Source organism: Ochotona curzoniae, unplaced genomic scaffold (assembly GCF_017591425.1).
Source record: "Ochotona curzoniae isolate NIBS_2020 unplaced genomic scaffold, NIBS_Ocur_1.0 contig_4501, whole genome shotgun sequence".
Lineage (NCBI taxonomy): Eukaryota > Metazoa > Chordata > Mammalia > Lagomorpha > Ochotonidae > Ochotona > Ochotona curzoniae.
In genome coordinates, this window is record NW_024466307.1 from 850,035 (window position 1) to 875,397 (window position 25,363).

Below are 25,363 nucleotides of genomic sequence, written 5' to 3' on the forward strand. Positions count from 1 at the left end.
AGCACTGTGGGCTCTTGGGTGGAGGTCAGGCTGGGGAACTGGAAGGGCCTCCCGCCTGCCGCAGGACCCCAGCGCTGTGGGGCTGTGTGACTAGATGGCAGCTGCACTCCACTGAGGCGGCCGTTTGAAGGCCTTGCCCTCCTCCCTGTCAGCTTGGGGAGCACCAGGAATGTGCAGGGCTTTGGGGGGATGGAGGGAGCCTGTGACCCGGAGAAGCCCTGGAAATCACATGACTGGCCACTGGGGGCAGCTGTCCTGTCCCTGGCACCACCTCCCTTGGGGAGGACAGGGTCATACCCTGTGCACACTGAGATTTGAAATGTCAGAACCATGTCCGCAATCCCCAGGTCACCAAAGAAAACCAGTTTTCCCGTGTCTTAGGCCGCTGGTTTACTTGGGCTTGAAGGTCTTCTCCCGGTTTGGGGTCTGTGAGTTTTTGAACTGCTCTGAGACCACGCTCCGGGCCTGGCTGCAAGTGATCGAAGCCAACTACCATTCCTCCAACGCCTATCACAACTCCACACACGCCGCAGACGTCCTGCACGCCACGGCCTTCTTCCTTGGAAAGGAGCGGGTGAAGGTAGGGCTGTGCTGCCACGGCCAGGAGCCCAGCAGGGCAGCGGGCTGTCGGGGCGCTGCGAAGGCGTCCAGCAGGGCACTGGGCTGATGGGGTGCTGTGAAGGACACTGGGCAGCACTGGTGGGTGTGTGAGTGGCCACTCCACACGCTCATCAGCTCAGTGACGCGGAGGTGGCTTTGGTGATGGGGTTTGGCCATCGGGCTGTCAGGAGCCTTGCAGCATGTGTGTGTTGTCAACTACAGAGTGCGACAGTGCGAGGAGTTCCCGTCACCTCCTCTGTGGGTCACGAGGAGTGGTTTGAGCTAACCCTCCAGTCCCCGACCCCTCCTGCTCCCCGGTGGCCATGCTGTGTGGTTTTCTGCTCCCACAACCGAGGGACGACAGGCAGCACTTGTATGTGGGGCGTGTTCCACTCATCTCGACCCCCCGAGCCCTGTGGTTTGCTGTGACAGGGTTTGTTCCTGGGCACACACCGCACATGTCTGTGTCCCTCTGACGGTGGACAGCGCGGGCTACTGTCTCGGCTGATGTGGACAGTGCCGCTGGCAAACAGGGCGGTGCAGGTCAGCCTTCTTGTGGAGTCCAGCCCAGTCACAGTGCCTCTCGCCCTGTGCCGGAGCAGCGTGTGTGCGGTGTGGGTAACCGCTCCCCCCGCTGCGCTGCTCACAGGTCTCCCCTCCCGTTCCGTAGCTGGCCATGCTGCCTTCAGGGCTGCGGCTCGGCCGCCCTCAGCCCCGGCAGAGCTCACCTAGGTCTGGTCCCCAGGCAGGGTCCCTCCCAGCGCTCCCAGCGGCTAGAACAAGAGCTTGCGGTGCAGAGCCACGTGTGGTGCTGCGGGAACTGAGGGAGAAGCCAGCGCAAGTGGCTGGAGCATGAGTGCCGCGGGAGGCCTGCAGTGTGGGTGGAGGCAGCTGGCTGGGCTCCGGTGTGCCCACAGCCCCGGGCAGGAAGCCTGCCCTCTGCCTTGTGTCAGCCCGGCACCCTCGAGGGCAAGGCAGAAATCCCCACGGGGTGTGTGTGCCGACATCTGTGTGTCCGTGTACGGGCACCGGCCCTGCCCTCCCTGCCGTGGCCTCCTGTCTGGTTCCTGCCTGTCCCTCAGGCCTCAGCCGCCACGTGGTTCCCATGAAGGAAGCCGGCTGCCCCACGTGTCCAGCAGCCCCTCAGCAGGAGCAACCCAATGGCCAGCACTGTCCCACGCCAGGCCACACCTCTGGTCACCTGAGCAGGTGTCACCCCACACCTTGGCAAGACCCCAGCAGGCAGCTGTCACTCCTGGATGACAGAACACAAAACCCCATGCCCCTCGTTAGGCTGTACCCCACAGAAACCCTTAGGGTTCCTGTCGCTCAGCTCTAGGTCCGTGCCCCGTCCTCCGGTGGAAGCTCCGAGTCCCTGCTCACTGCCCAACTCCCAGGAGTCTGTCTTGTTGGGTGATGGTCTTGTGTCCGTCTCTGGGGTCCCCAGCAGCGCTGCTTCCCAAGTGACATGAGGCCTCAGGTGTCGTGTCTACTCACTGGAGGATCTGAGCAGGGACACACAGGGGCCAGGACCCACCAGCGCCACCTCAGGACAAACGAATGCCATCGGCTTGCAGAGTACACTGCTGGCTGCAGCTCACACCGCCATGCTCCCCTCAAGTGCAGGGCCCAGGCTGGGGGCTGGGGCGGGCATTCCTGGGAGATCAGAGAAGGCTCAAGGGATGACGCTGCGTGCCCAGGCCCTGCCCTTCAGGGTTAGCGGTGGGTTCTGGCAGCTCAGAGTGATGGTGTGGCCTCCCTCGCCCCAGGGAAGCCTCGACCATCTGGACGAGGTGGCCGCGCTGATTGCAGCCACCGTGCACGATGTGGACCACCCGGGCCGGACCAACTCCTTCCTGTGCAACGCAGGCAGTGAGCTGGCGGTGCTCTACAACGACACGGCCGTCCTCGAGAGCCACCACACCGCCCTGGCCTTCCAGCTCACCGTCAAGGACACCAAGTGCAACATCTTCAAGAACATCGACAGGTGCGGTGACTGGGCCCTGGCTCAGCGTTGGGGGCCTTGGGGGGTGCACCGTGGCCTGGTCCTCAGGACAGGCCCCTGTGCCCTGCGCCTCAGTGAGGCCGGGGAGTGTCCCCAAGCTACCACACATCAATACACAGACACTGATGGGAACGGCTTCCACGCTGTGTCCCAGGTGCTGATGCAAGGTGGCCACCAGGGACCAGATGGCAGTACTGGCTCATGGCCTGGAGCAGCCTGTGTGGCAGTGGCAGTGGCAGTGGGCAGGGTGCGAGGAACTCCCTTGGGCCTCAGGCCTGTTGTGAGCCGGGAGAGCAGGCCTCAGCTCCTGAGCAGATACATCCCCGCTCTTAACTCTGAGTAACATGAGCCAGGCCCGTGGCTCCAGCGGGGACAGCCAGCCGCGGTCAGGAGGAATGGGACAGTCTCCCTGGGCCGTCGCCCAGGTCCCCACAGCTCTCCTGCAGTCGGTACATTAGGCGGATGCCACAGCCCTGCCCACTCCTGCCACCCAGTGGAGTGCTCGCAGTGTGACATGGCTCCTGTTACTTAAGGTGGAAAGATTAAACCACACACTGGCTTGTGGTGACTCAGAGCCTGCAACAGCCAGGGCTGGGCCGGACTAGACCCAAGCCAGGATCTGAGCACCCTGTCCCTCCCTCCCAAGGTGGGCGGGGACCCAGGCAGTTGCCTCACCTGCGCCCCCTCAGTTGAGCCTTCACAGGGAGTGGAGCTGGGATGCAGCCAGGCCCTGTGGTGTCCCCCACTGGGAAGACCAGATGGGGCCTGCAGGTCCTGGCTGGCTGGGTGGACAGGCAAGTCCCTGGGCTCAGCTGCCGCCTGGGCTGTGCAGAGGGAGGTGGACGCAGGCGCAGTCCAGCCGGGCCAGGACGTGACAGCCCCCTCTGCTGGCGGTTTTAGGAACCATTACCGGACACTGCGTCAGGCCATTATTGACATGGTTTTGGCCACGGAGATGACAAAACACTTCGAGCATGTGAACAAATTTGTGAACAGCATTAATAAGCCACTGGCAGCAGAGGTAAGCGTCTCCCACATGGCCCATGTACCTGAGTGCACCCGTGTCCCAGAGAGCCGGCAGGGTGCCCACTCCCAGGCGGCTGAGGGGGCCAGCAGGATGGCAGTGTCCAGGGTGACTCTGAGCTGGAAGAGCAGGCCCCCACCTGTGACTCCCACGTTAAGAAACAGAGGCCCTATGAGTCGGCCTTAGGTTTTTATTCTTTAGCTTTTAGGGACACGGGACAGAAAGGCTCATGAAGCTATTGTTAAAATCAAGTTAGTGCAGTAGAGGTTTGACCCAGGGGTTATACCAGACATCAGTTGGAGCTGCAGCGCCGACTTGGGGCGCAGTGTGACCCAGCCCTGGCCACTGCTGGGACGGGCACGGTGGGCATCTGTTCAGCAGTGACCAAGGCCAGGTCTCACGAGGGTACCTGGGCTCGAGTCCTGGGTCGCAGGCATGCAGCCTTCGCTGACGGCAGCTTGAGCCCCAGGCTTTGGGTGTTGACACTGCACATGGAGAGGGCACCGCCTCCACCCAGTGACCCGCCTGCTGTCTTCCAGACAGAGGGCAGCGACTGTGAGTGCGGTCTGACTGGGAGGAACTTGCCGGAGAACCAGACCCTGATCAGGCGTATGATGATCAAGTGTGCCGACGTGGCCAACCCGTGCCGGCCGTTGGACCTGTGCATCGAGTGGGCCGGGCGCATCTCGGAGGAGTACTTCGCCCAGGTGCGTGGCCCTGGTGGGCAGCTGGCCACTCAGCCGAGGTCACTCCACGGGTCAGGGAGCACACGGAGCCTCCGTCCAGCCAGGGCTGCTGCTGGGGGCTTCGTGGCCCTCCTCTCCCCGCGGGTCTCACACTGCCCGGGGGAGGCGGCAGAGTGAGGCCTGAGGCTGGCACAGTGCCGCACAAGTCACCTCCTGGAGGCACAGGGGACTTGGGGACCACTCTGCGGGAGTGTGAAGATGGGAGACAAACAAGCTCTTGTTAGGAGAGCAGCACTGTGGGTCAGTCGAGACCCAGAAAGCAGAAGACTGCATGGGATTGGAGCCGAGGCAGCAGCCTCACCCAGGCCAGGGCTCGAGTGCACGTGGCAACAGTCCTGAGTGGGCGGGCGGGGGTGTGCCATGCCAGCTCCTGGTGGTGCGACTGCTGCCCGGGGAAGGCACACGTGCCCCCTCTGTGCCCTGAGGGCAGCTTTCCCATAGAGCATGTCTTCCTGTTCACAGCCTGGGACCCCGCACCCCATTATCACCTGCAGGGGCTCCGTGCTACTTTGCGCACTCACTGTACTCCAGGACCTCCTGCCTCACCGAGGCCACGACGTGACACCTGTTTGCTGGTGCCGCGGGGGCGGGGGGCTCCTGGGTTCCCAGTCAGGGCTGGCAGCCCCCACCCCCTGCTCCCTCAACTTCCTCAGTGCAGACGTCAGGCCAGAGCAGTGCTGGCACGTCCCAAAACAAAGCAAGGGCCCCACCCACACGGGTGCTCCGGCGAGAGGCACCGCAGGGTGACGTGTCTCTTGCAGACAGACGAGGAGAAGCGGCAGGGGCTGCCCGTGGTGATGCCAGTGTTTGACCGCAGCACCTGCAGCATCCCCAAGTCCCAGATCTCCTTCATTGACTACTTCATCACGGACATGTTTGACGCCTGGGATGGTAAGCGCTCGGGGCGCCGCCCACGGGATGGTCTGGGACCCCCTGAACTAAGCCTCCCCTCAGTCAGCCGTGAGTGGGAGGGACTGGCTCCCGCTGCAGCTGCCAATGCTACACCAGGGGCTCTCTGCGCCCCGGGCTCCCCTAACAGGGCTCCCCCCCACTGTGCCCCCAGCCTTTGCCCACCTGCCAGCGCTGATGCAGCACCTGGCCGACAACTACAAGCACTGGAAGACGCTGGACGACCTCAAGTGCAGGAGCCTGCGGCTGCCGCCTGCCAGCTGACGCCACACTGGGGACAGAGGGCCAGCGAGGACAGCAGGGCTGAGGTTAACCGTGCACCAGTTGTCTCCAAATCTTATTTTTCTAGTTATGCTCCATCAAGAAAAATGTCCTTTCGAGCAACCCTTAGTGACATACTGGGCCACCCCCTTGCCATGCTGCCATGCTGTGTGGCCTCACCGATGGGACACGGCCACAAAGCCGGGGCCTGGGCGCCCAGCCCCTCAGGAGGTTGCAGGCCGCTTGGCTGTGAGCAGCTCAGTTCTGGCGCACGAGCCCCCAGGCTGTGGCGTGTGCCATCAGTGTGAGGGTTCGTGAGCAGACAGCAGCTCAGGCTAGCACAACCTGCTTACTAGGACCCGGTTACTGGTCAGCGGGACACATGCCAGCCTTTGTGGCTAGGTGGGGTTCTGGCCGAGCTTCTGGCCCGGGTGAGAACATCCCTTGGCGGCTCCTCGCAGCCAGGGCCTGCTGTGGTGTCTTGTCACGGGGCACTCTCCAGAGGCAGCCACTGCACTGAGTGGTGTGTGAAAAGCCATGTCATTGGCACACCCTGGGGAAGCTTTTTTTTTTAAAAAAAAATGCATTTGCTGTTTAGCATTTTTATGACAATCTAAATTCTCTGGGTGTCAGTCCGTGGAGCATGCTGGGAGGGGACGGAAGTGGTCAGCCAGGCTGTTTATCACGCCATGTGCTTCGGTGATGTGGACAGACTCAGTGCAACCTGACTGGAATGCTGAAGCACAGCACCTAGTTTTATACAGCTCTTTTCACACCTTGCTGTCACCTCCGGGAGCAGCCCCGTCACAGGACATCACGGCTGGCCTCTCCCCGCTGCGCCAGCAGACAGCGTGAGTGGACACGCACGAGGCAAGGGGCTGGCACATGCAAGCATCCACTTGTCTATGCGTTTCTTCCCTGTGTCGTGCCGGCCGTCTCTACGCGACGCGCTGTAACCCTGTCCTGCCCCTGCAGCTGATGTCTCACCTCTTGGAACTAAACTTTTCGTAATTTCAAACTTTGGATTTAGTGTCCTTCATTTCCCAAGCCACACACAAACCAGGATGACAGAATCCACTACCGAGAAGCCTTCTGCTTGGGATGTCGGGTAAGTAACGGTCAGCGTCAGACGTGCCCTCAGGCGAGTCTGCGACCTGGCCCTGGGTGTCCGCTGCCCCCAACAGGCAGGTCCTCGGGGTGTTGCCCGCAGCAGTTTCTAGAAGACCCTGAAGACAAGGCACATTTCTAAATTTACTATTCCTACTGCACAGAAGCAGAGTTAGTAAGCACTGTAACACTTTCAAACTGGCTAGTTTACAGGCAAGCACGAGGGCCGGTTCCGTGAGAGTCGCCGGCCTGGTGTTAGGTGGACCCAGGCAGGAACTCCACCTCACTCAGAACTGAGGGGCCTGTCAGGAAGTGCTGGGACTCCACGCACATGTTTGCATGGAGCCTGTGTTAGGGCGCACACGGGTGCAGCTGGAGTTGCTGCATTAATTCCCTGTTACAGAGCACTTAGTCCGACTAAGGAAGCTCCTGGGGTCTCCCCCCACATGCCCTGAAGACCAGCTCGTGGACCGAGTGCTCACTGCGAGCGGAAGTCCTCCGGCTGACCCGAACCCACTACAGCTGCACAGGGAAGACAGGCCGCCGGTGCTCTGCGGAGAGCACCCCGCACGCCAAGCCACCTGCTTTACTGGCTCGCGCACTCCCCCTGCTGTTCCAGCTGGAACATGCAGTCTGTCCCTTCCAGTAGCTGCCCCGGGGGAGCCACGCAGAATTCCTACTCAGGTCATGGGAAGCAAACATTTTAATGACGAGCTGCTGCCCTCTGCTCCACCTTGGCACTCACCACAAGGACCCTCGTGCTCCGTCCCTCGGGGCCTGTGTGGTGCCACACTACAGGGCAGTGTGGGACAGGTCACCGTCCTCCTCCAACTTTTGAAATAGCTTTAAACTGCGCAGTTCAGATTCCCGCTCTCCGTTCTTCCACAAAATGATGAGGTGGTCCGCAGAGCAGGTCACTAGTCCGTGATCCTCAAAGTATAGAAACATCTAGAACGGACGTTAGAACAGGTTAGAGAAACCCTAAGAGCAGAAGCTAACAGATGTGTGTGATGCAGACCTTGGGGCCACTCCCTCTGCAGGGGTTCAGCAGCACTGCCCAACAGGGGTCGGCACGGAACAGACACTGCTCCCAGGAAATGTGTCTTGGGAAAAACCCACGCAAACTATTTTGGCACCGAAATAAACAATCCCATTTCCCAACATCCCAGGAGATTTTTACCTTTGCAGATTCCAAAGATGCACACAAGGTCTTGGGAGTGGGGGATGGCCTGTTTGCACCAGAGGACACTGCCCACCCTCCACCCTGCAGCGTGGAAGCCAAGCAGAACGGGGCCAGCCCCGTCTCGTACTGACCCCCACAGGGTTCTGGAAGCACTGCCTGGCCCGACGCCTGGCTCACGAGGTAGCAGAACACTCCCACCCCGGGGCGCCACTGACTCCTCTCAGCTGCCCCGGCTGTCCCCGACCCTACAGGCCTGCTGGCCACGAGCAGAGGAAGCCATACCTCCACGGAGGACGAGTGTCCGATGAGATCGCCAATGAGCTCCAGGGAACAGGAAGTGGTAACTTCTTGCTGCTTTTTAACAGGCTGGCTGGCTTGTTTATTCACTCTTCCAAATCCCCACATGTTAAAAAAGCCTATGAAAATATAATCATTGTGGTCATTTCCAAAAGTACTGTGGTTCCTCTAGTGGAACCCGCACCAGTACAACCTGCTTCTGTCCAGGGCTGAGGGGGAGGCACCAGCCAGGCACATTCCCTCATCTCGAGCTTGTCCATTCACCACAGATGCAGAAATCTTAACAGAAAAGCCCTGGGCCACCAAGGGGAGGCGTGCAAGCAGCAGCCCCAGGCCCCGGCACGTGCCTTCCCGGCACAGGGGGGTACCTAACTCGTGTCAGGAGCGTCCCAAGGCTGTGATACAGCAGAGTGCCCGTAGCCGGGACTTGGTGGGTACTTGGGGGACAATGCCACCCCTGGAATCTGCGGTGCACTTCCTGGTGTGACCTTGCTGTTTGGAGGGGGAACTCTAACCTGCTCCCTATGGAAGGTCCTGCAGCGCCTGGGTCGCCTCATTACCCACCCTCCTCTGCCTTTTGTCTTGGGGCGGACGAGGTGCCAGCTCGGCCTCCCGGGGGAGACAGACCTGTGGGCACGGGGTCGGCTGTGAGCTGCTGTCTTTCTCGTAACTCCCAGATGCGCACACTGCCATCTTCTGAGCAGGAGAGTAACTGCCTGTGGGGACAGGGGAGCAGCCACGTGCAACAGTGAGGGGCCAGGGCGGTGGGGAGCCCCCAGGGCGCTGGCATGGTGCACACCAACTGCTAACACCTGCCCGCTGGGCCAGTGTGGGGACATGGGCTGTGACGGACGGCCTTCCCTGCCCTCGCCCACTGAGCTCCTCTCGGCTCAGACAAGGGCTCTCCCTTGGGGTCTGGGTTCACACAGTGTAACATGGTCAGGGCTGCATTCTTGTACCTTGTCCTGGGCAAATCAACCCAGTGTTAAATTCTGACAATAAACATCACGTAGCATACTGGCCAAACCCACAGGTAACTGAGCCACCCGAGAAGGGACCATGAGTGGGCCGTCGCACCTGTTGGGGAGCTTGGCGATGTGCAGGACACTGGAGTCGTGAGCAGCCTTGTGGCAGGCGGTGAGCCGCTTCGTGGGAAGGTTGTACACGTACAGCCCCCGGCCAACGGCAGCGAACACGTTCTGGGGAGGGAGGTGTGCTACAGCAACGCTGGCTGGGGGCCTCGTGGGACTCTCCGATGTCCCTGTCCACCCAGGGGACACACTGCCACACAGCGCCCAGCATCGCCGGCCCCTCCCTCTGGACAGCTTGAAACAGCCGCCCCCAGTGGCGGTCTGGGCGGAAGTGGCCAGGCTGTACCCTGGGCTTCTGCCCACACAGGACTGTGTCCTGCAAAAATGACCTCACTACTTTCTGGCTAAAATGTGAGCAAAATGATGCACACTCCACACGCTGAGTGAGACCTTCCTGTGAACAGCCGGCCCACTCTGGGCCCTCTGTGCTCGCAGAGGTGGCACCAGAATCCCCTGTCCCCTCCTCGGGACCAGGGCTCCATGCCTCCCCACCCGCAACCACACCAGCCGCTTGGAAGGCTGTTCAGCAAGCTCCTCAACTTGGGACGCCCCACCTCAGCAGGTGCCCCTTGAGGCAGGCTCTTCAAGCCCCTACTCTGGTCTCCTGTTCCACCAGTGACCCTGGGCCAGCGCGCCCCTCAGGCCCAGATCCAGAGGATGCTTCTAACATCTGAGTCCCACACACTAGGAACCAGGCCTGGCACCCTGCACTTGGCACCCGTCCACCCGGGGCTAGACCGAAGGCTGAGGATCTGAGTTTGCTGACACACTCGGCTTTACCTCCTCATCACACGTGAAATGATGAATGGAAATGTCGTTTGGTTTCTGACAGAGTTTGATTTCTTGCTGGGTGTCCTGCTGTGGAGATGGGTCCCAGAAGTTCCACTCAGAAGCCTGCATGGTCCAGTCCAGGGCACTCCAGACGATCAGCTCTCCGATGTGGGAGCCGGAGACAAAGCTAGCATCTAGGAAAGGCCACACAGCTCCTGAGCGATTGTGTCCCAGGCTGCAGCAGCAGACCAATGCGCAGCCAGGGGGCAGAGGGACACACTCCAACTGCACACACACCTCCCCCAGGGGTTTCTCTCTCTCACACATACCTTGAGCATTCTGAGTACATTAGATACAACAACTAGGAAGTTTACAATAAATGGACTAGTGAGCTTTAAGTAGACGCATGCAGGGTGAGGGCCGGGAAGACCGAGGGTGTGTTCCCATGAACATGGAGCAGGGAGGAGCTAGGGAGATGGGCTGAGGGGTCCCCAGGCAGCATCTGCGTGGGGGAGAGCTGAGGAAGATGTAAAACGCCAAAAGGGGCTCATGAGGCTTGGTCTGTAAGGGGTTCCCACAGATTAGGAAGGAGATAACTTCTCCAACAGAGCAACAGGCGAAGGTCCTGACAGGCCAAAGGGCACAGAGCCTCTCGCTGTGAGACGCCTTCGGCCCTAACTGCAAGCAGATGTCACACACACGCGCCCGTGGCAAGTGGGCAAAGCTGCAACGCTGGCAGAAATACAACCAGCACACAGATACTCAGCTGGTGTTCTGGAATAAACTGGAACACCTTTTCCTCAAGACTTTAACTTGGTAATATGTGTGAAAACCTTAAACCTACTGATTCAACAATTGCGCTTTTAGAAAATGTACAAGATTGCTATATATCATCTTAGAAATCTTAAGATAATTGGATACTTAATTGGTGACTAAATGAATAACAATGCCAGCACTAAACATTATGTTCTAAACCTAATGCTATTTTGCAGTCAAGATTGTTGACACCCTGTTACAATCAACAGTGAAACGCACATGCGCACCCCTCTCCCGTGCGGTGCTGGCTGACAGGACGGTCTGACTTACAGGCTGCACCCTCCACCTCCTCATTCTTGTGCAACTTGGAAACCTTTAGGAAGGTGAGGTTAATGGGCCGACACTTTACGCATGATGCACAACTACTAGATTAGAAATGGTCTTAGGTCTCCCCAAGAAACCGTTGAACTTATCTGGACAATAAGATGCTGGACTTTATGCTTGGTAGATACTTGCAATGAAAGAATTTCAACTGAATTTGAACTGTGGTAAAGCAACAAGGTGGAGGAATCCACGGGGGGATGGGGTGGGAAATACCAGTGCCTATAAAATTGTGTCACATAATGCAATGTAATCAATAAAAATAGAAATGATCTTAAAGAATGTTGATTAATTTTAACACACAATGAGGGTAAGACAGATTATGAATCTGGCGCAGTGCAGCACAGGAAACATTTAATCTTTACCTGGGGTTCTTCACACACCAAATTAGAACAATTATACTAACCAAAACCAAATGCACACTCCTTGAAAAAGACGGAGTGGGTGCTGAGCCACCTCTTGCGGTGCACACCACCATCCCAGATGGGCGTGGGTTTGAGATCGGGTGTCCACATGTGACCGGCTCGCAGCTAGCAGCCCGCCCCCAGGGAGGAGACCCAGACAGGCTGCTGCCTGCTCTCAGCCTGGCCCAGCCCCAGCACTTGCAGCCATCTGGGGAGGGGCCCGACGGATGGAAGTCCTCCCTCTGTCGCCTACTCTCTGGTTAACAGTTCTGCCTTTCAAGTAAATGATCTTAAAAGAAGAATGGGGGGGGGGATCCCCTCTTGGGACATCCCCCGGTCAGAGCCCCTGGCTTGTTCCCCCCTCGGGGTCCCTGAAACATCCACACGGTAGACCCAGCTGGCATGCTGGGATCCTGGCCTGGGAACATCCAATCCCAGCTGTTGCAGGCATTTGTAGAATAAACCAGCAGTTGGAAAATGGAGCATTTTTAAAATTTTTAACTAAATAAGTAAGACATAACACAGTCTTTTTGAGTCTCTGATATTATGTTGAACCCCTGCTGTGATATCCCATATCAGTGCTACTAAAATATTCTGTTCTTTACAATGTAAGAATACACTGATGACATAGCAAGTTAAGCCACCATCTATCATGCTGGCGTCCCAGGTGCTCCACTTCCAATCCAGCTCCCTGCTAACGCACAAGAGAAGGCAGCAGAGGGCGGCCCACGCCTCAGCCCCTGCACTCAGGGGGAGAGTCAGTTAAGTCCGTGCCCCCTGGCTTCAGCCTGGTGCATACTCGGCCTTTACAGACACTTGGGGAGTGGACCAGAGATAAGACCTCCCCCACAACTCTTTCAAATAAATAAGCTTTTAAAAAAAGAATATACCCTTTTGTGATTTGTTTCTTTTATAAAATAATCCAGCAAAACAGAAATCCCTGAGAACCAGATGAACTCTGTTAGAAAGGCCCAGTGCCACCCCCTACTGAGGCAGAGGCCGCCCTGGAGCCCACCGTGCTGCCTTCTCCACAAGCTCACTTCCCTGCATAACTGCCAGCCTGCAGCCTTCTCCCGCCCCTTCCCCGAGCAGCCCCTACTGCAGGTGCAGTGCACTGAGGCCACGCAGCAGCGCCTCCCGCAGGCCTCTGGCTCCCAGACGCTGTGCCTACATTCAGCCCAGTCCGAGCAGCACATCTCTGTGCCAGTGACCGACAGGCCCTAACGCCACACCAGCCCAGCTCCATAACGTGGTGTTAGTGAGGCCATCTCCCCTGGCACCTGCTGTTAGCACCACAGAGGACACAACAAAAAACAGCAGTGTCCAGAGGCAGAGTCAGCAGGGTGACCTCACCCAGCCCCGAGCCTTCCCGAGGGTTCTGGTGCACTTCCAGGGGTGCCCCGGGCCACCTTGGGGACATGCACCTTCCCTAAAAGGACCACCCCAGTCATTGGCCACATGCTGCGCTGGTGCCTGGGGAAGGCAGAGGAGCAGAGCCCCAAGTGAGGCAGGAAATGGCAGCATGGCAACTGTGGCTGTGCACACATGCAGCCATTTGGCAAAGCTTCTCCAATTGTGCCAGCCAACCTGACCTCCAGTGAGGTCTAAAAACCAGGTCCTACCCACCCAGACTGCCATCTTACAGCCACCAAGTCACAGGATGCAGAGTGCCCTGTACCTTCACTGCTTGGTTTCCCATTTAAGAATTTGGCAAAGATGGCTAAAGTCCTCGCCTCACATGAGCTCGGATCCCATATGGGCGCCAGTTCATATCCCGGCGGCTCCACTTCCCATCCAGCTCCCTGCTTGTGGCCTGGGAAAGCAGTGGAGGACAGCCCAAAGCCTTGGGACCCTGCACCCGTGTGGAGAAGCTTTTGGCTCTGGCTTCGGATTGGCTAAGCTCCAGCCGTTGTGGCCACTTGGGGAATGAATCATCAGACAGAAGATCTTGTCTCTCCTCTCTGTATATCTGACTTTCCAATAAAAATTAAAAATAAATCTTTAAAAAATGTTTTAAAAGAATCTGGCAGCGAAACATGTGAAGAAAACATTGTTTACATGTTAGAAGCTTCCTTGCACATCCCATTAGCAAAATGAAACCACTGAGGTTGGGGCTGGCTCACCCTCCCTCCCTCCGCGTCCCGTGCCCCCTTGCCCCTGCAGCCTGGGGACTGGGCCTTACGGCCTGCTGTCACAGACAGGACGCTGGTGCGCCCAGCATGCAGCAGACAGACCCCGCAGGGCGCAGTGAGGGCACGGCTGCTGTCACTCCTGCCCCTCAGGCCGACAGGACGTCCCAGGTACAGAAAGGACACTTGTGGCATCCATGCACGCCGTGTCCCCGTCTCCACTTACACAGAGCGCCCGTGAGCCACAGCCAGCCTGGGGGCTCTCAGCTTCCTGCCATCCCACAGCAGGTCACCACCAAGATCCTGCTCATCTGACAGCTCTGACAACACACACACTCACTGACACGCAGGTCAAACAGCTACATGCCGAGACCAGGGGCTTACAATCCTGCCCTGACATCTGATGTCACTCACCGAAGTAACTTACAGAGCAGACGCGGCCCATGCAAGCCCAAACCCCCACTGCAGGTGACACCTTCTGGGGTCAGCTGGGCTTCGGGGCTGCGACCACAGCTACTCAGGCTGGAATCTTGCTCATTTTTCTATGGAACTGCTGCACTGAACTGCATCATGTGGACAGTGAGACAAAAGGGCGTAACCTCCCAATCACTCTAAAGAAAAGGAACTTGCAAACAGCTGCCCAAACTGATGGAACGCTACAAGGCCACGAAGTGTCCCACAGCCACACCAAGGGGCCTGCGGACCCGGATCTCCTGTCCCCAAGCCTCCACACGACTCCACCCTCTTCAGGTCTCCCCCCTCAGACCTGCCAGCCCAGGAACTCCCTAGATCCACAGCTGCAGAAAGGGACCATGACAAACCCTGCTCGTCGAAAGCCTCTAGGATTTTATTAGTATTTACTTGAAAGGCAAAGACACAGAGTTCTCTTCTGTGAGTTCACTCCTTCCCAAGGCTGCAGTCGCTGAGGCTGGGCCAGGAACTGGAACTCCACTCCTGTTCCCACAGGGGACAGGACCCTCCACCTCCCAGGGTGCACGTGAAGAGCTGGAGATGGGCAAAGCTGTGAGCTGAGCCCAGGCGCTGCCGTCCGTGAGGCAGGGACTCCAACAGCATCTTACCCACAGGGTTGTACACCTGCTCCTAAAGCTGTCTCCATGACAGTGACTCTAGAACCCGGGTGCAAGGCACAAGGTCAGAAAGGTGGTGCTAGCACACACAAACACACACACGATATGAAAATACACATGAGCTTACCGTTGACACTGACCAAGGACAGAATGTTATCCTGGTGCCCATGAAGGCGCTTGGCTTCAGTAATTCCCCACTCCTGGGATCCTTCCGAGGGCACCACCAACCTGAAAATGACTGGATCCAACACACATCTTCACGACATGCTCTAAGGGGGACAGACACGCTGTTTCTCAACAAGCAAGCAGTTCTTCCTTCTTTTGGGGGGAGGTAGACGAAGGGACAGACAGTAGCTATGTTCTTTTTATTATCATCTGCCAGACCAGAGTTGTACACATTTAGCACAGTGTGAAAATTTGGTATTTGTATTCACAAGCAAAAATGACCTACCACACCGAAAGTCCACCTGCCAAATGTCTTCCTCTGACCCCGTAGTGCCAGTGTGTGTCCCCGCAACCCACTTTCCCGACCTCCTTCAGACGTGATGCTGCTGCCCTCTCCCCGACGGGCCCCCGCACCCTGCGTCAGCTGCTGCCTTCACCAAAACAGTCACACTTCTCTTGGACTCAGGAAAGACATGAGCACCTGCTCTGCTGGTCAACTCTCCGTGGCACCTGCACCTCCTCCGAGTCAGGAGCTCCCAGGAGAGACATGCCTTATCAATTCGGCTGGCTTTGCACTTCACTGCTTTATGCTCATTATCTGACGACACCAACTCGATTCTACTTTATTAGAGTGACCACTAACTTCACTGAAGATAAGGCACTTTACAGGCTGCAGAATGAGAGCATCAAACAATAAATTTCTGAAACGCCAAGTTTTTCATATTACATATTTTTCCATGAAGTATCTGAAGATCCCACAGAAAATGCAAACACAAATCAACAGAACTTGAACAAACATTTAATGAGCATGCACCATGTTCTACAACCTCAAGAGTTCTAGACACCTCAAATATAAATGCTAGCAAAGCCAGCCCCTGCCTTGGCAAGTGCAAGTTCACGGCCCGCAGTAGGAATGAGACCAAGCGGTGGGTGCTGAGATCTGAGGGGGCTGACCCCCAGAGCCGTCAAAGTCCACAGACACCACAACTCCCCCTCTGCAAGCGCTAAGCCACCACCATGTCTCACTTCCTTCCGGAAAAGAGGCAACGTTGTGTTTCTCTCTGTAACTGGCAATATTCTATGAGCTGATGAACCTGAGCAAAGCCATTAAATCCTGACAGCCATTCACATGGACACTGTGCTTGTCAAACACAAAAGAGAACAATTTATGAGATCTATGCTAGTCGGAATACTACCAAGGGATTCTTGGGTTGGGATTTTAGAATGAGCAGCAAATCCTGTCTGAACACACTGCGAACGCAGAGAGGAACCATCAACACCTCGAGATGCTTCCCTCGGCTTCGGCTCAGCGATCCCCGAGACCAGGACGGGGCAGGGCAGACAGGCCTCGCCAAAGCTCCTTAGTCTTTCCAGCACGCACATACAGGTCAAGTTCAACAATTAAAGAGAAAGTGAAAAACATACTCACTCAGCTCTTTGCCAGCTGCTGCTACAACACAGTTCTTAGGTATTTCAGCCAAAGCAGTGATCCCTTCAAAAACATAAAGCAAATTATTTTCTGCCATTACAAATGCACTGCTTCATGTCAACCACTTTTTTTTTTTAATAAAATTTATTTTGACATTCTTTACATACTTAGTTAGAGTAAGAAGGTTCAAGGGCTACAGGAAAGTGGATAATACTAGTATGTTTTCCATATTGTTACCTTCATGTTTAAAGGGGGGTATTAAGGGAGAAGGCCCACCCAATTTCCTACCCTCCCCAGGTCCCGGATGTAGGGCATGCTCTGAGGTTCTTGCTCAAGTGGTTTTGATATTGCCACAGTTATGAATCTCTGTCAATCTTGCCACTCCAAGCACTATGAGGTCTTTGAAAAATCCACTGATTGACATAGTCCATCATAGCTGTCAACCACTTTCCATATGGAAACCAGGAACAGTACAGCATAAACCCCTGCAAGTACACAACCTCACTTGCTCACAAACACAAAATGTGTCTGTGGAAGGCGGCTTGGGAGAATTACTGACCCATTAAAGCTAGGACATCATGCTCCTAGAGTGTTTCCACTGTTATCTGTTCAGTCAGACCTCTATGCTGTCATGGAGCAGAACTTGTCCTACAACCCCCAGACCTGGAAACATTGGAAAGGAACGGGTCTGCACTGTGATGGAAGCCCCCACCCTGGAATGCTGGCTCAGCTCTCAGCCTCTTCTCTCGCTCTGAGAAAGGTGGCAGAAGATGGATCACGCTGTTGAGTCGCTGTCACACACACGGGGCACCAGGATGGAGCTCCTGGCCCTCAGGGCTTGTCGGCTGCACCGTCGCAGCTTCTGGCAAGTGACCCAGTGAACAGCAGCTGGCTGGCTCTCTCTCCTGCACAGCCTGTAACAGAGTGCTGCTTCACATCCGGGCCACTCTGCTCCTGGCCCAGCGTCCTGCCGGTGCCTGCTGGGCCAGCCGCAGACGACCGAGTTCTCAGAACATGGTCCAACACTGAGGCAAACACTGAATTCTAAACATTTTAAACCTAGGGTCTTAGTAGGGTATGGCCACTCCCCCAATTTACAGAGTTAATCCTCAGCAAGGAGTTGATACACAGAAGACAAAACTGAGGAAGCGCAAAGTTTTGGAGAGATACAGATCAGAAACTGCTGGCATCAGAGACACAAGTAGGGCTTTGATCCATGACACCATGGCTAGCCCAGCCAGGGATGCTCCTGTGTGACAGTGACACACCCCCTGCCTGCAGGCCAGGATCCCCCAACATAACTCCTGATGTCCTGGGAACCTCCACGGTCACAGCATCCTTCTGGCTGCTGAGACAACTGGAGGCTGGCAGCCCAGAGGCAGTCACGACACAGACGAGAGCTAAGGCCACGCTGAGCTGTTGCCCTGGCAGCCAGCCAGCAGCCTGGGAGGGGCGGGGACCGGAGATCCAGCCCCTCACCAGTGGTCAGTGCCCATCTCTGCCTCCACCGCACCCAAAGTACAGGGTTCAGAGAGTGTGTGGGCAGGAAAACACGTGGTGGTTCTGGGGAGAGCCTGCCATCTGCCACCTGTTCCCACAGGCTGGGGGTGGCATCCCCTGGAGATCTTAGAGCCATTCCAGCCTCAGTGGAACCAAAGGAGAATATGCTGGGAACTGACAGTCAGTTACCAAGCACAGGGCAAACCACCCGGGTCTAAGTGGCACTGCACGGGGTGGGACCTGCTGCTGGCTCCAGGGGGTGGCAGCCCCTGCCCTGCTTGCCCAGTGGGTAAGACCAGGGTGTGCTGCTGCACTGGAGCACAGGCGATGTGGAGGTGTGGCCTGCTCTTCCTCTACCAAAAGAGCCAGTCAGCAGCCCAGGGAGCGGTCCTCACAAGGCAAACTTAGTAAAAAATGTACTGACAAAATCCCTCATGATCTCGATCCGTCGGGTTGGACACTCTACCACATTTATCTGAATGCAAAATTCCGCACTTCTTCCCACAGCTGAGTCATGGGATGGCTTCAGATAATCTTAACTTCAAAATAGGGGGTTGGCATTTTAAAACCACCATTCATTAGCAAAAAGCTGTTTCATTAATTTTTTTCAACATGATATATATGTAACTTGAAACATATACAAAGAGTCTTCAAAAACTTGTGGAAAATAGAGGCTATTTTGGTATAAAATTTTCAGTCCATCACAGTTCTTTGTTAACACCTGTTCCATGACCTTCTGCAGTCCCTGACCTGCAAATCTGGAGAAGGCTTGCCATTCGCTCCAGCCCGACAGGCTCTGCAGGGGCTTTCTGCCTGCAAGTCTTACTCCCAACAGTGGGGTTTGCATTTTTCCCACACAAGAAGAGCTGCTCTGATCATGGCCGGCCCCCAGCCTCAGCCAAGCCCTAGGCTGATGGCCTAAGCAGGTAGGAATGCTCCTCCAGTGATGAGCAGCAAATCCCTAGGGGGGCTCCCGGAGGTCCCAGGCACTGCGCCCCCACGGCAGTTCTTAGGAAGGCTGCGAGTGAGACAAGCAGTTTGGGCAGTCTGTGCCTGCCTGTTTGTCCTCCACCAGCCTCTAGGGGTGCCACACCAGAGCCAAGGCACAAGCTAGCTGCTTATGGCCATCTCGCTACCACAACAAAAAGCTAGGTAACACAAGAATAAAGCAGAGATGTGAAAATGAGTAACAGAAGAATTCTCAATGCATGTTCGTGGAATTATTTGTGCGTCAAAATACCAAACAGCTAACAACCCAGGGGTGGCAGGTCTGTGCTCAGGCCTCAGCACACGGCCTGCCTGGCCGTGCTCATCCCACTGCCCGCAGTGACCAGGACTGCCCGTGCTTCTGCAAGCTCATCAGAGCGTTAACTGTGACGCCATCTGGAAAGGCAAAGGCAGCAGCCGCTCCCTGAGGGCCCACCCAGGCTGCCAGCATCGCCCAAGGGACCTGGGCACTAGGGACTCCCAGACAACTCGCAGAAGGAAGGCCGCAGTTACACGTAGTTCTTCCAGCAACACACACACGATTCCTTCTCACCCCAATTTCTACATTTTACTGCATAGCTACTAACAGTTCATGGAATAAAGTTCATCGATAATCCCAGAAAAGCAGAAGAAAAGAGGAAAATGGGTGTGATCGAAGGAGCTGTCATGGAGCAGTAAGAAGCCAAAACCTGGGGCCAACGTGCGCTGAGGAGCTGAGAATCCTGGCAAGGCACTGCTGATTTCCCTGCCAGCTCGTCACTTTGTATCTTGAGACAAACTATCTCCAGGGATGAACCAGACATTTAATCCAGAGGGCTTCTGCCCATTCCCTAAATGCAGAGATGGGAGCCACCACCTGCCGACCCCCAGGTGTGCATCAAGAGGCTCGACGAGGCAGCACAGCCAAGACCCACACCCAAGTACCCTCTAGGGGACAAGGCTCCAAGCAGAACCTTCTCAGCTGTGCCAGACTCCCAGACTCTGTGCTGTCTCTAAAATACCAACATGCAGCTAGCATCCTGTCTGGGGTGACCACTGGTTTGTTTTCTTAGAAACAGAAATGACGTATTACGTGACTTCCAGGGTCACTCACACTGAAGTCTCCTCTTTCACATCTTGGTATTTTTAACCTGATAGGCTTAACTCTCATTCTTCACCATCTTCGTGTCCGTGTGACTGACAGAGTGCTAGCAGAGAGCTGAGACGACAGGACTTTGTAGTTCTCACACTTTTATGAAACAAACCAGCTGACGGTGAGGCCAGTCCCAGACACTGACACGAGTCCAGTGACCCACAGAGCAGGTGTTCCTGGGAGCCACAGGGATCTACTGCAGTCAGTATGCTTGCTGCCCCTCACAACCCGGACAGCAGGCTCGCCTCACTGTACCCAGCACTTGCCTGAGCCAGCATGGCGGGGGAGGAGAGCCTGGAGTCTCATGGAGGAACCCGCGCCACCCAGCCTGTCAGTCCCGGCTACCTGCATCCGAGAGCTGGGCGGCCTTGCACAGGAGATCCAACTTCCGGCTCCACACACACAGCTCATCTCCACCAGACAGCCAGACGCCCAGCCGTGGGAGAACCATCAAACACTGCAAAGCAGAAGGGACAGGGATACCAGGCTGAAAAACACTTCCTGTCCAGAGAACTGGAAACCCGTCCCCAGTTCTGGAAACCAGCCCTCCAACAAAGGGGGCTTGTCTGTGCGATGCTTTCTCTGCATATATTGGAATGATGATGTAATTCTGGCTTTGCATTCTCACTATGGTATATTTCACTGATTAATATTCTGATGTTAAACTTAGTTCATTTTCCTGCATAAACCACATTTGATCTGTGCAAGTAATTTTTTGAAAATAAGTTTAATTGTTTTTAACGTGAAAGGCAGAAACAGATGCAGCCCCCCTCACCAGTGACCAGAGCCTGCAACACTGATGACACCAGGCTTTGGTGAGGGACATATACTCCTGCACACAGCTCCCTAAGCCATGATCCACCATGACCCAGGGCGAGTGGGCATGGAACGGGGGCTCAAAACGAGGATTCCCATGGCAGCTTCTTAACTTGAAGGCCAAGCATCCCTGGCCTGAGGTTTCCAATCAATAGGCAGGCAGACAGAGTGAGCGCTTATCTGCTTTTTTTAAAAAGATTTATTTTTTATTTTTTAATTAGAAAGTCAGATATACAGAGGAGGAAAGACAGAGAGGAAGATTTTCCTTCTGATACTTCACTCCCCAAACAGCCACCACAGCTGGTGCTGTGCCTATCCAAAGTCAGAAGCCAGGGGCCTCCTCCAGGTTTTCTATGCAGGCGCAGGGTCCCAAGGCTTTGGGCTGTCCTTCACTGCTTTCCTAGGCCACAAGCAGGGAGCTGGATGGGAAATGGGGCTGCCGGGATTAGAACCGGTGAGCTTCATGACACATGCAAGGTGAGGACTTCAGTGACTGGGCCACCGCGTGGGCCCTCATCTGCTCTACTTCCCAAATCCCTCTAACAACTGGAGCTGGGTGGGACCCAAACACTGCCCTGACAGGCAGCCAGAGCCAGGCTGTCCAGTGTGGACGGTTACAGGGTTACATGAGCATGATGAAATTAGAGCTAAACAACAATCAGAATCAGGATGACAAGAGAAACTCTGCAAAGAGGAGTCTGAGTTAAAAGGAGCAGAAAAGATGGGCAGATGACAGAGGAAAAGAATAAAGCAGGGCGACAAAGAGAGAGAAAAAGAGAGGGAGGGAGGGGAAATAGAGAAGGAAGAGGGAGAGAGTAGCCTGGACAGAGCTGTCTTCAAGGCCAGCAAGTGCTGCAGCGCCCTGAGCCATCTCGGCCCTGAGTGCGGGCGCAGACCCGGCTCCCTGCCAACACATCCTGGAAGGGAGCAGAGGACGGTCCAAGCGCTTGGGCCCCTGCACCCACTCAGAAGACCCAGATGAAGCCCCAGGCTTAGCGTAGGCCCTCCATTTCGGCCATCTAGAGAGTGAAGCAGCAGATGGAAGCTCTGGGCATCCCTTTTTCTCTTTGGAATTTTGCCTTTATATAAATATATATATATATAATATATACACACACACATACACAGAGATATAATACACATATACAGATATATAATACACACACAGATACATAATACACAGCACTTACATATGTAAAATATACGTATATACAGTTAGCAAGAAAGGAAACATCCCACTGGTCAATACATTTTCCCAAAACTGACAATTAAAAAGCTTGGGTAGGGCCCGGCGGCGTGGCCTAGTGGCTAAGGTCCTCGCCTTGAACGCACCAGGATCTCATAAGGGCGCCAATTCTAATCCCGGCAGCTCCGCTTCCCATCCAGCTCCCTGCCTGTGGCCCGGGAAGGCAGTCGAGGACGGCCCAAAGCTTTAAGACCCTGCATCCCCATGGGAGACCCCAAAGAGGCTCCTGGCTTCAGATCGGCATAGCATCGGCTGTTGCGCTCACTTGGGGAGTGAATCATCAGACAATAGATCTTCCTCTCTGTCTCTCCTCTCTGTATATCTGACTTTCCAATAAAAATAAATAAATCTTAAAAAAAAAAAAAGCTTGGGTAAAACATAAGCCATCTCCCAGACGCACAGCCGCACACACACGCCCATGGAACAGCTCAACGACCAGGACCCACCTTTCTCCTCCCGTGCTTTGGTAATCAGCCCCTGACTTAACTTCCAATGGAAACATGGAGCACCGAGCACACACACCCCACCATCTACTCCCACAAGAATCCCACGACTAGAGGTCTAGAAAACAAAGTGGAAAAACTACAACACAAACTTCATTCAGTATTTAATCCAATCACTTTGTCTCAGACAAAACCACTCACTTGCTCTTGACTTTACCTTCACAGTGGACTGGAAATATGACAGTCTCTCCACCAGTCTGCCAGTGTCACTGTCCCAGACCTAAGGTGATGTTAAGAAATAATTTCCATATGGAATTCTAAAATGCTGACTATGATGAAACTTTTCTAATTGACAAATCACAAATATCAAGTATTTACTTATGAGATTTAAATAAAAGTTAGCATTTATACTACCACACAAATTAATTCACACATTGAGTTGTCACCTTAGCAGAGCAAGCTATGATTTAGAATAAGTCCCTGAAGTATTGAATGCACATGAAGACTGCAACTGCTGGGCCCAGGGCAACGGCCCACCGGCTAAATCCCACAGGGGACCCCTTCTCCTGACCCCAACCACCAGGAAATCATGGCTCTGTGTGCCTCTTCCACCTCTAGATGAGGATATTTACCTCCAAGGGCTAGTTTACAGATTAACGGGTTCATACGCGTTAAACACCTGGAACAATGTCCGACACTCACAGGCATGTTATAACTAGGCCTTTTCCACTGCCACACCTGAACTTTTGGCTGAAACGATGGCCAAAGGAAAGTAATTGTGCTTTTTAAAAACTGTTTACTGGGTCCCTGTGGCGTGGCCTAGCGGCTAAAGTCTTCGCTTTGAACATGCTGGGATCCCATATGGGCGCCAGTTCTAATCCCAGCAGCCCCATTTCCCATCCAGCTCCCTGCTTGTGGCCTGGGAAAGCAGTCGAGGACGCCCCAAAGCCTTGGGACCCTGTGCCCTGCACCCGTGTGGAAGACCTGGAAGAAGTTCCTGGCTCCTGGCTCCGGATTGGCGCAGCAGCAGCCGTTGTACTCACTTGGGGAGTCAATCATCGGACAGAAGATCTTTCTCTCTGTCTCTCCTCCTTTCTATGTATCTGACTTTCCAATAAAAATAAATCTAAAAAAAAAAAAAACTTTACTGAATGCTGGCATAAACACTGCACAGCTAGCAGGTCACCCTTCTGCTGGACTCAGATACACAAAGGCTCTTACAGGCAGGAGCCAGGAAGTTTCTTTGCTGGAAAAAGCAACAAAATTTCAGTTATTCTCCAACTCAGCTGGTTTTCCTAAATTTAAAGCAAATATGCATAATGACTACATGAGTTGGAGAGAGCAGCTCTGCTCAGTGGGTTCCCAGCTGCCCAAACGCAGATGTGGTACCCTACAGAAGCACTGCCAGCCGCCATCCCCAGGCTAAGGATACCACAACCGTCCTATCCGCAGAGGCCGTCAGCAGGAGCGGGCGCTGCTCTGCACAAGACGCCAAGCAAGGAAACGTCGAAACAGCTGTTATCTTTTGCGTGTGTCCACTGAGTTCCAGAAGCTTTTCCCCTGTCTGAAATGACAATAAAAATGTTAAGAGGCTCATTTTGCACAATGCAAATAGCCTTAAGTGACAACACTGAGAAAAATCACCATGCAGAATCAAAGGAAGAGCCATGGGCTCTTCTTAGTGTGGTAGTCTAGTGGCTAAAATCCTCGCTTTGCATGTACCAGGATCCCAGATTGGCGCCAGTTCATGTCCTGGCAGCTCCACTTCCCATCCAGTTCCCTGCCTGTGGCCTGGGAAAGCAGTCGAGGACGACCCAAGGCCTTGTGATCCTGCACCTCCGTGGGAGACCTGGAAGAGGCTCCTGGCTCTGGTTCAGCTGCACTCCAGCTGTGTGGCCACTTGGGGAGTGAAGTATCAGAAGGAAGATCTTCCTCTCTGTCTCTCCTCTTCTCTGTATATCTGATTTTCCAATAAAAATAAATAAATCTCTAAAAAAGAAAGGAAGGAAAGAAGGGAGGGAGGGAAGGAGGACGAAAATGCTAACTCATTGCATATTTGTATACAACATTAAAAGCAGCATCCTTTCCTACGGTCTTAAGAATTAGATAAATTAAGCAGATAAACATCAGAACTTAACCTGATGGCAAAAATCCAGAGAGCATTATGATCCAAGTACGTGTTCTCTAGGTCTGTACATGGGAGCAGCCACACACGGGAACACACGTGTGTAACAGGTGTGTGTGCACATGCAGTGCAGCCTGTCAAGCTCATCAACTTGATTTTCCTCTATTTAAACTGCCACCTCTGCACTAGCCTGGGTGTCTTTGAGTCTCTCACCAATTTCCCAAGAAGTAGAAAAGACAGTTTTAATACAGAATAACCTGTAAATCTCCCAAAGGTTGCATGGTTACAAGAACGTGATAAAATCAGTGTGAAAGAGCAATCCAGGGCCTGACATGATGGCTCAGCGGTTAAAAGCTCGCCATGCACCCGCCAAGATCCCATGTGGGTGCCAGCACCCAGCTTCCCTTCCGGTTCCCTGCTGTGGCCTGGGAAAGCACTGGAGGACGGCCTGTAGCCTTGGGACCCTGCACATGCATGGGAGACTCGGAAGAAGCTCCTGGCTCCTGATCAACTCAGCTCCGGCTGTTGAGGCCACCAGGGAGTGAACCAGTGGATGGAAGATCCTTCTCTCTGTTATCTGCCTTTCCAAGTTAAAAAAAAAAATTTGGCCTTTGTTTCTCTAGGAAAAAAACAACAAAAAGCAGCTTTTCCTTTTTATTACGAAATACTGGTTTCTGTTTTAAGTGGATTTATCCTAACAAGCCCTTTTCAAGTGTCTGAGTCTCAAACATTACTCAAGTGCAAACGTACCCCCAGGAGTGCTCACAG

The 25,363-nt window shown here is 54.7% G+C and overlaps 2 protein-coding genes across 11 annotated transcripts in view; one reads left to right on the plus strand and one right to left on the minus strand.

Moving 5' to 3' along the window:
* Positions 1–5,580, plus strand: part of PDE8B (phosphodiesterase 8B) — a 52,085-nt gene extending 46,505 nt beyond the window's left edge. For 6 of the 8 annotated variants that reach the window (XM_040985941.1, XM_040985945.1, XM_040985943.1 and 3 more), the window contains 6 exons: positions 382–580; positions 2,370–2,587; positions 3,506–3,626; positions 4,169–4,336; positions 5,137–5,266; positions 5,439–5,580. In XM_040985941.1, coding sequence (XP_040841875.1) covers positions 382–580; positions 2,370–2,587; positions 3,506–3,626; positions 4,169–4,336; positions 5,137–5,266; positions 5,439–5,548 — 946 coding nt within the window. In that variant the 3' untranslated portion in view covers positions 5,549–5,580. Of the gene's footprint in view, positions 1–381; positions 581–2,369; positions 2,588–3,505; positions 3,633–4,168; positions 4,337–5,136; positions 5,267–5,438 lie in introns of all 8 variants that reach the window. The other 2 variants (XM_040985947.1, XM_040985948.1) reach the window with 1 other exon arrangement.
* A 549-nt stretch (positions 5,581–6,129) lies between these two features.
* WDR41 (WD repeat domain 41) overlaps positions 6,130–25,363 on the minus strand; it is a 32,157-nt gene continuing 12,923 nt past the window's right edge. The window contains exons 4-14 of one of the 3 annotated variants that reach the window (XM_040985950.1): positions 23,903–24,034; positions 22,688–22,750; positions 20,311–20,422; positions 16,347–16,409; positions 14,880–14,990; positions 10,004–10,188; positions 9,210–9,331; positions 8,760–8,848; positions 8,118–8,251; positions 7,398–7,600; positions 6,130–6,771 (exon numbers count right to left, since the gene is read on the minus strand). In XM_040985950.1, coding sequence (XP_040841884.1) covers positions 7,445–7,600; positions 8,118–8,251; positions 8,760–8,848; positions 9,210–9,331; positions 10,004–10,188; positions 14,880–14,990; positions 16,347–16,409; positions 20,311–20,422; positions 22,688–22,750; positions 23,903–24,034 — 1,167 coding nt within the window. In that variant the 3' untranslated portion in view covers positions 6,130–6,771; positions 7,398–7,444. Of the gene's footprint in view, positions 6,772–7,332; positions 7,601–8,117; positions 8,252–8,759; positions 8,849–9,209; positions 9,332–10,003; positions 10,189–14,879; positions 14,991–16,346; positions 16,410–20,310; positions 20,423–22,687; positions 22,751–23,902; positions 24,035–25,363 lie in introns of those variants that run through there. The other 2 variants (XM_040985949.1, XM_040985952.1) reach the window with 2 other exon arrangements.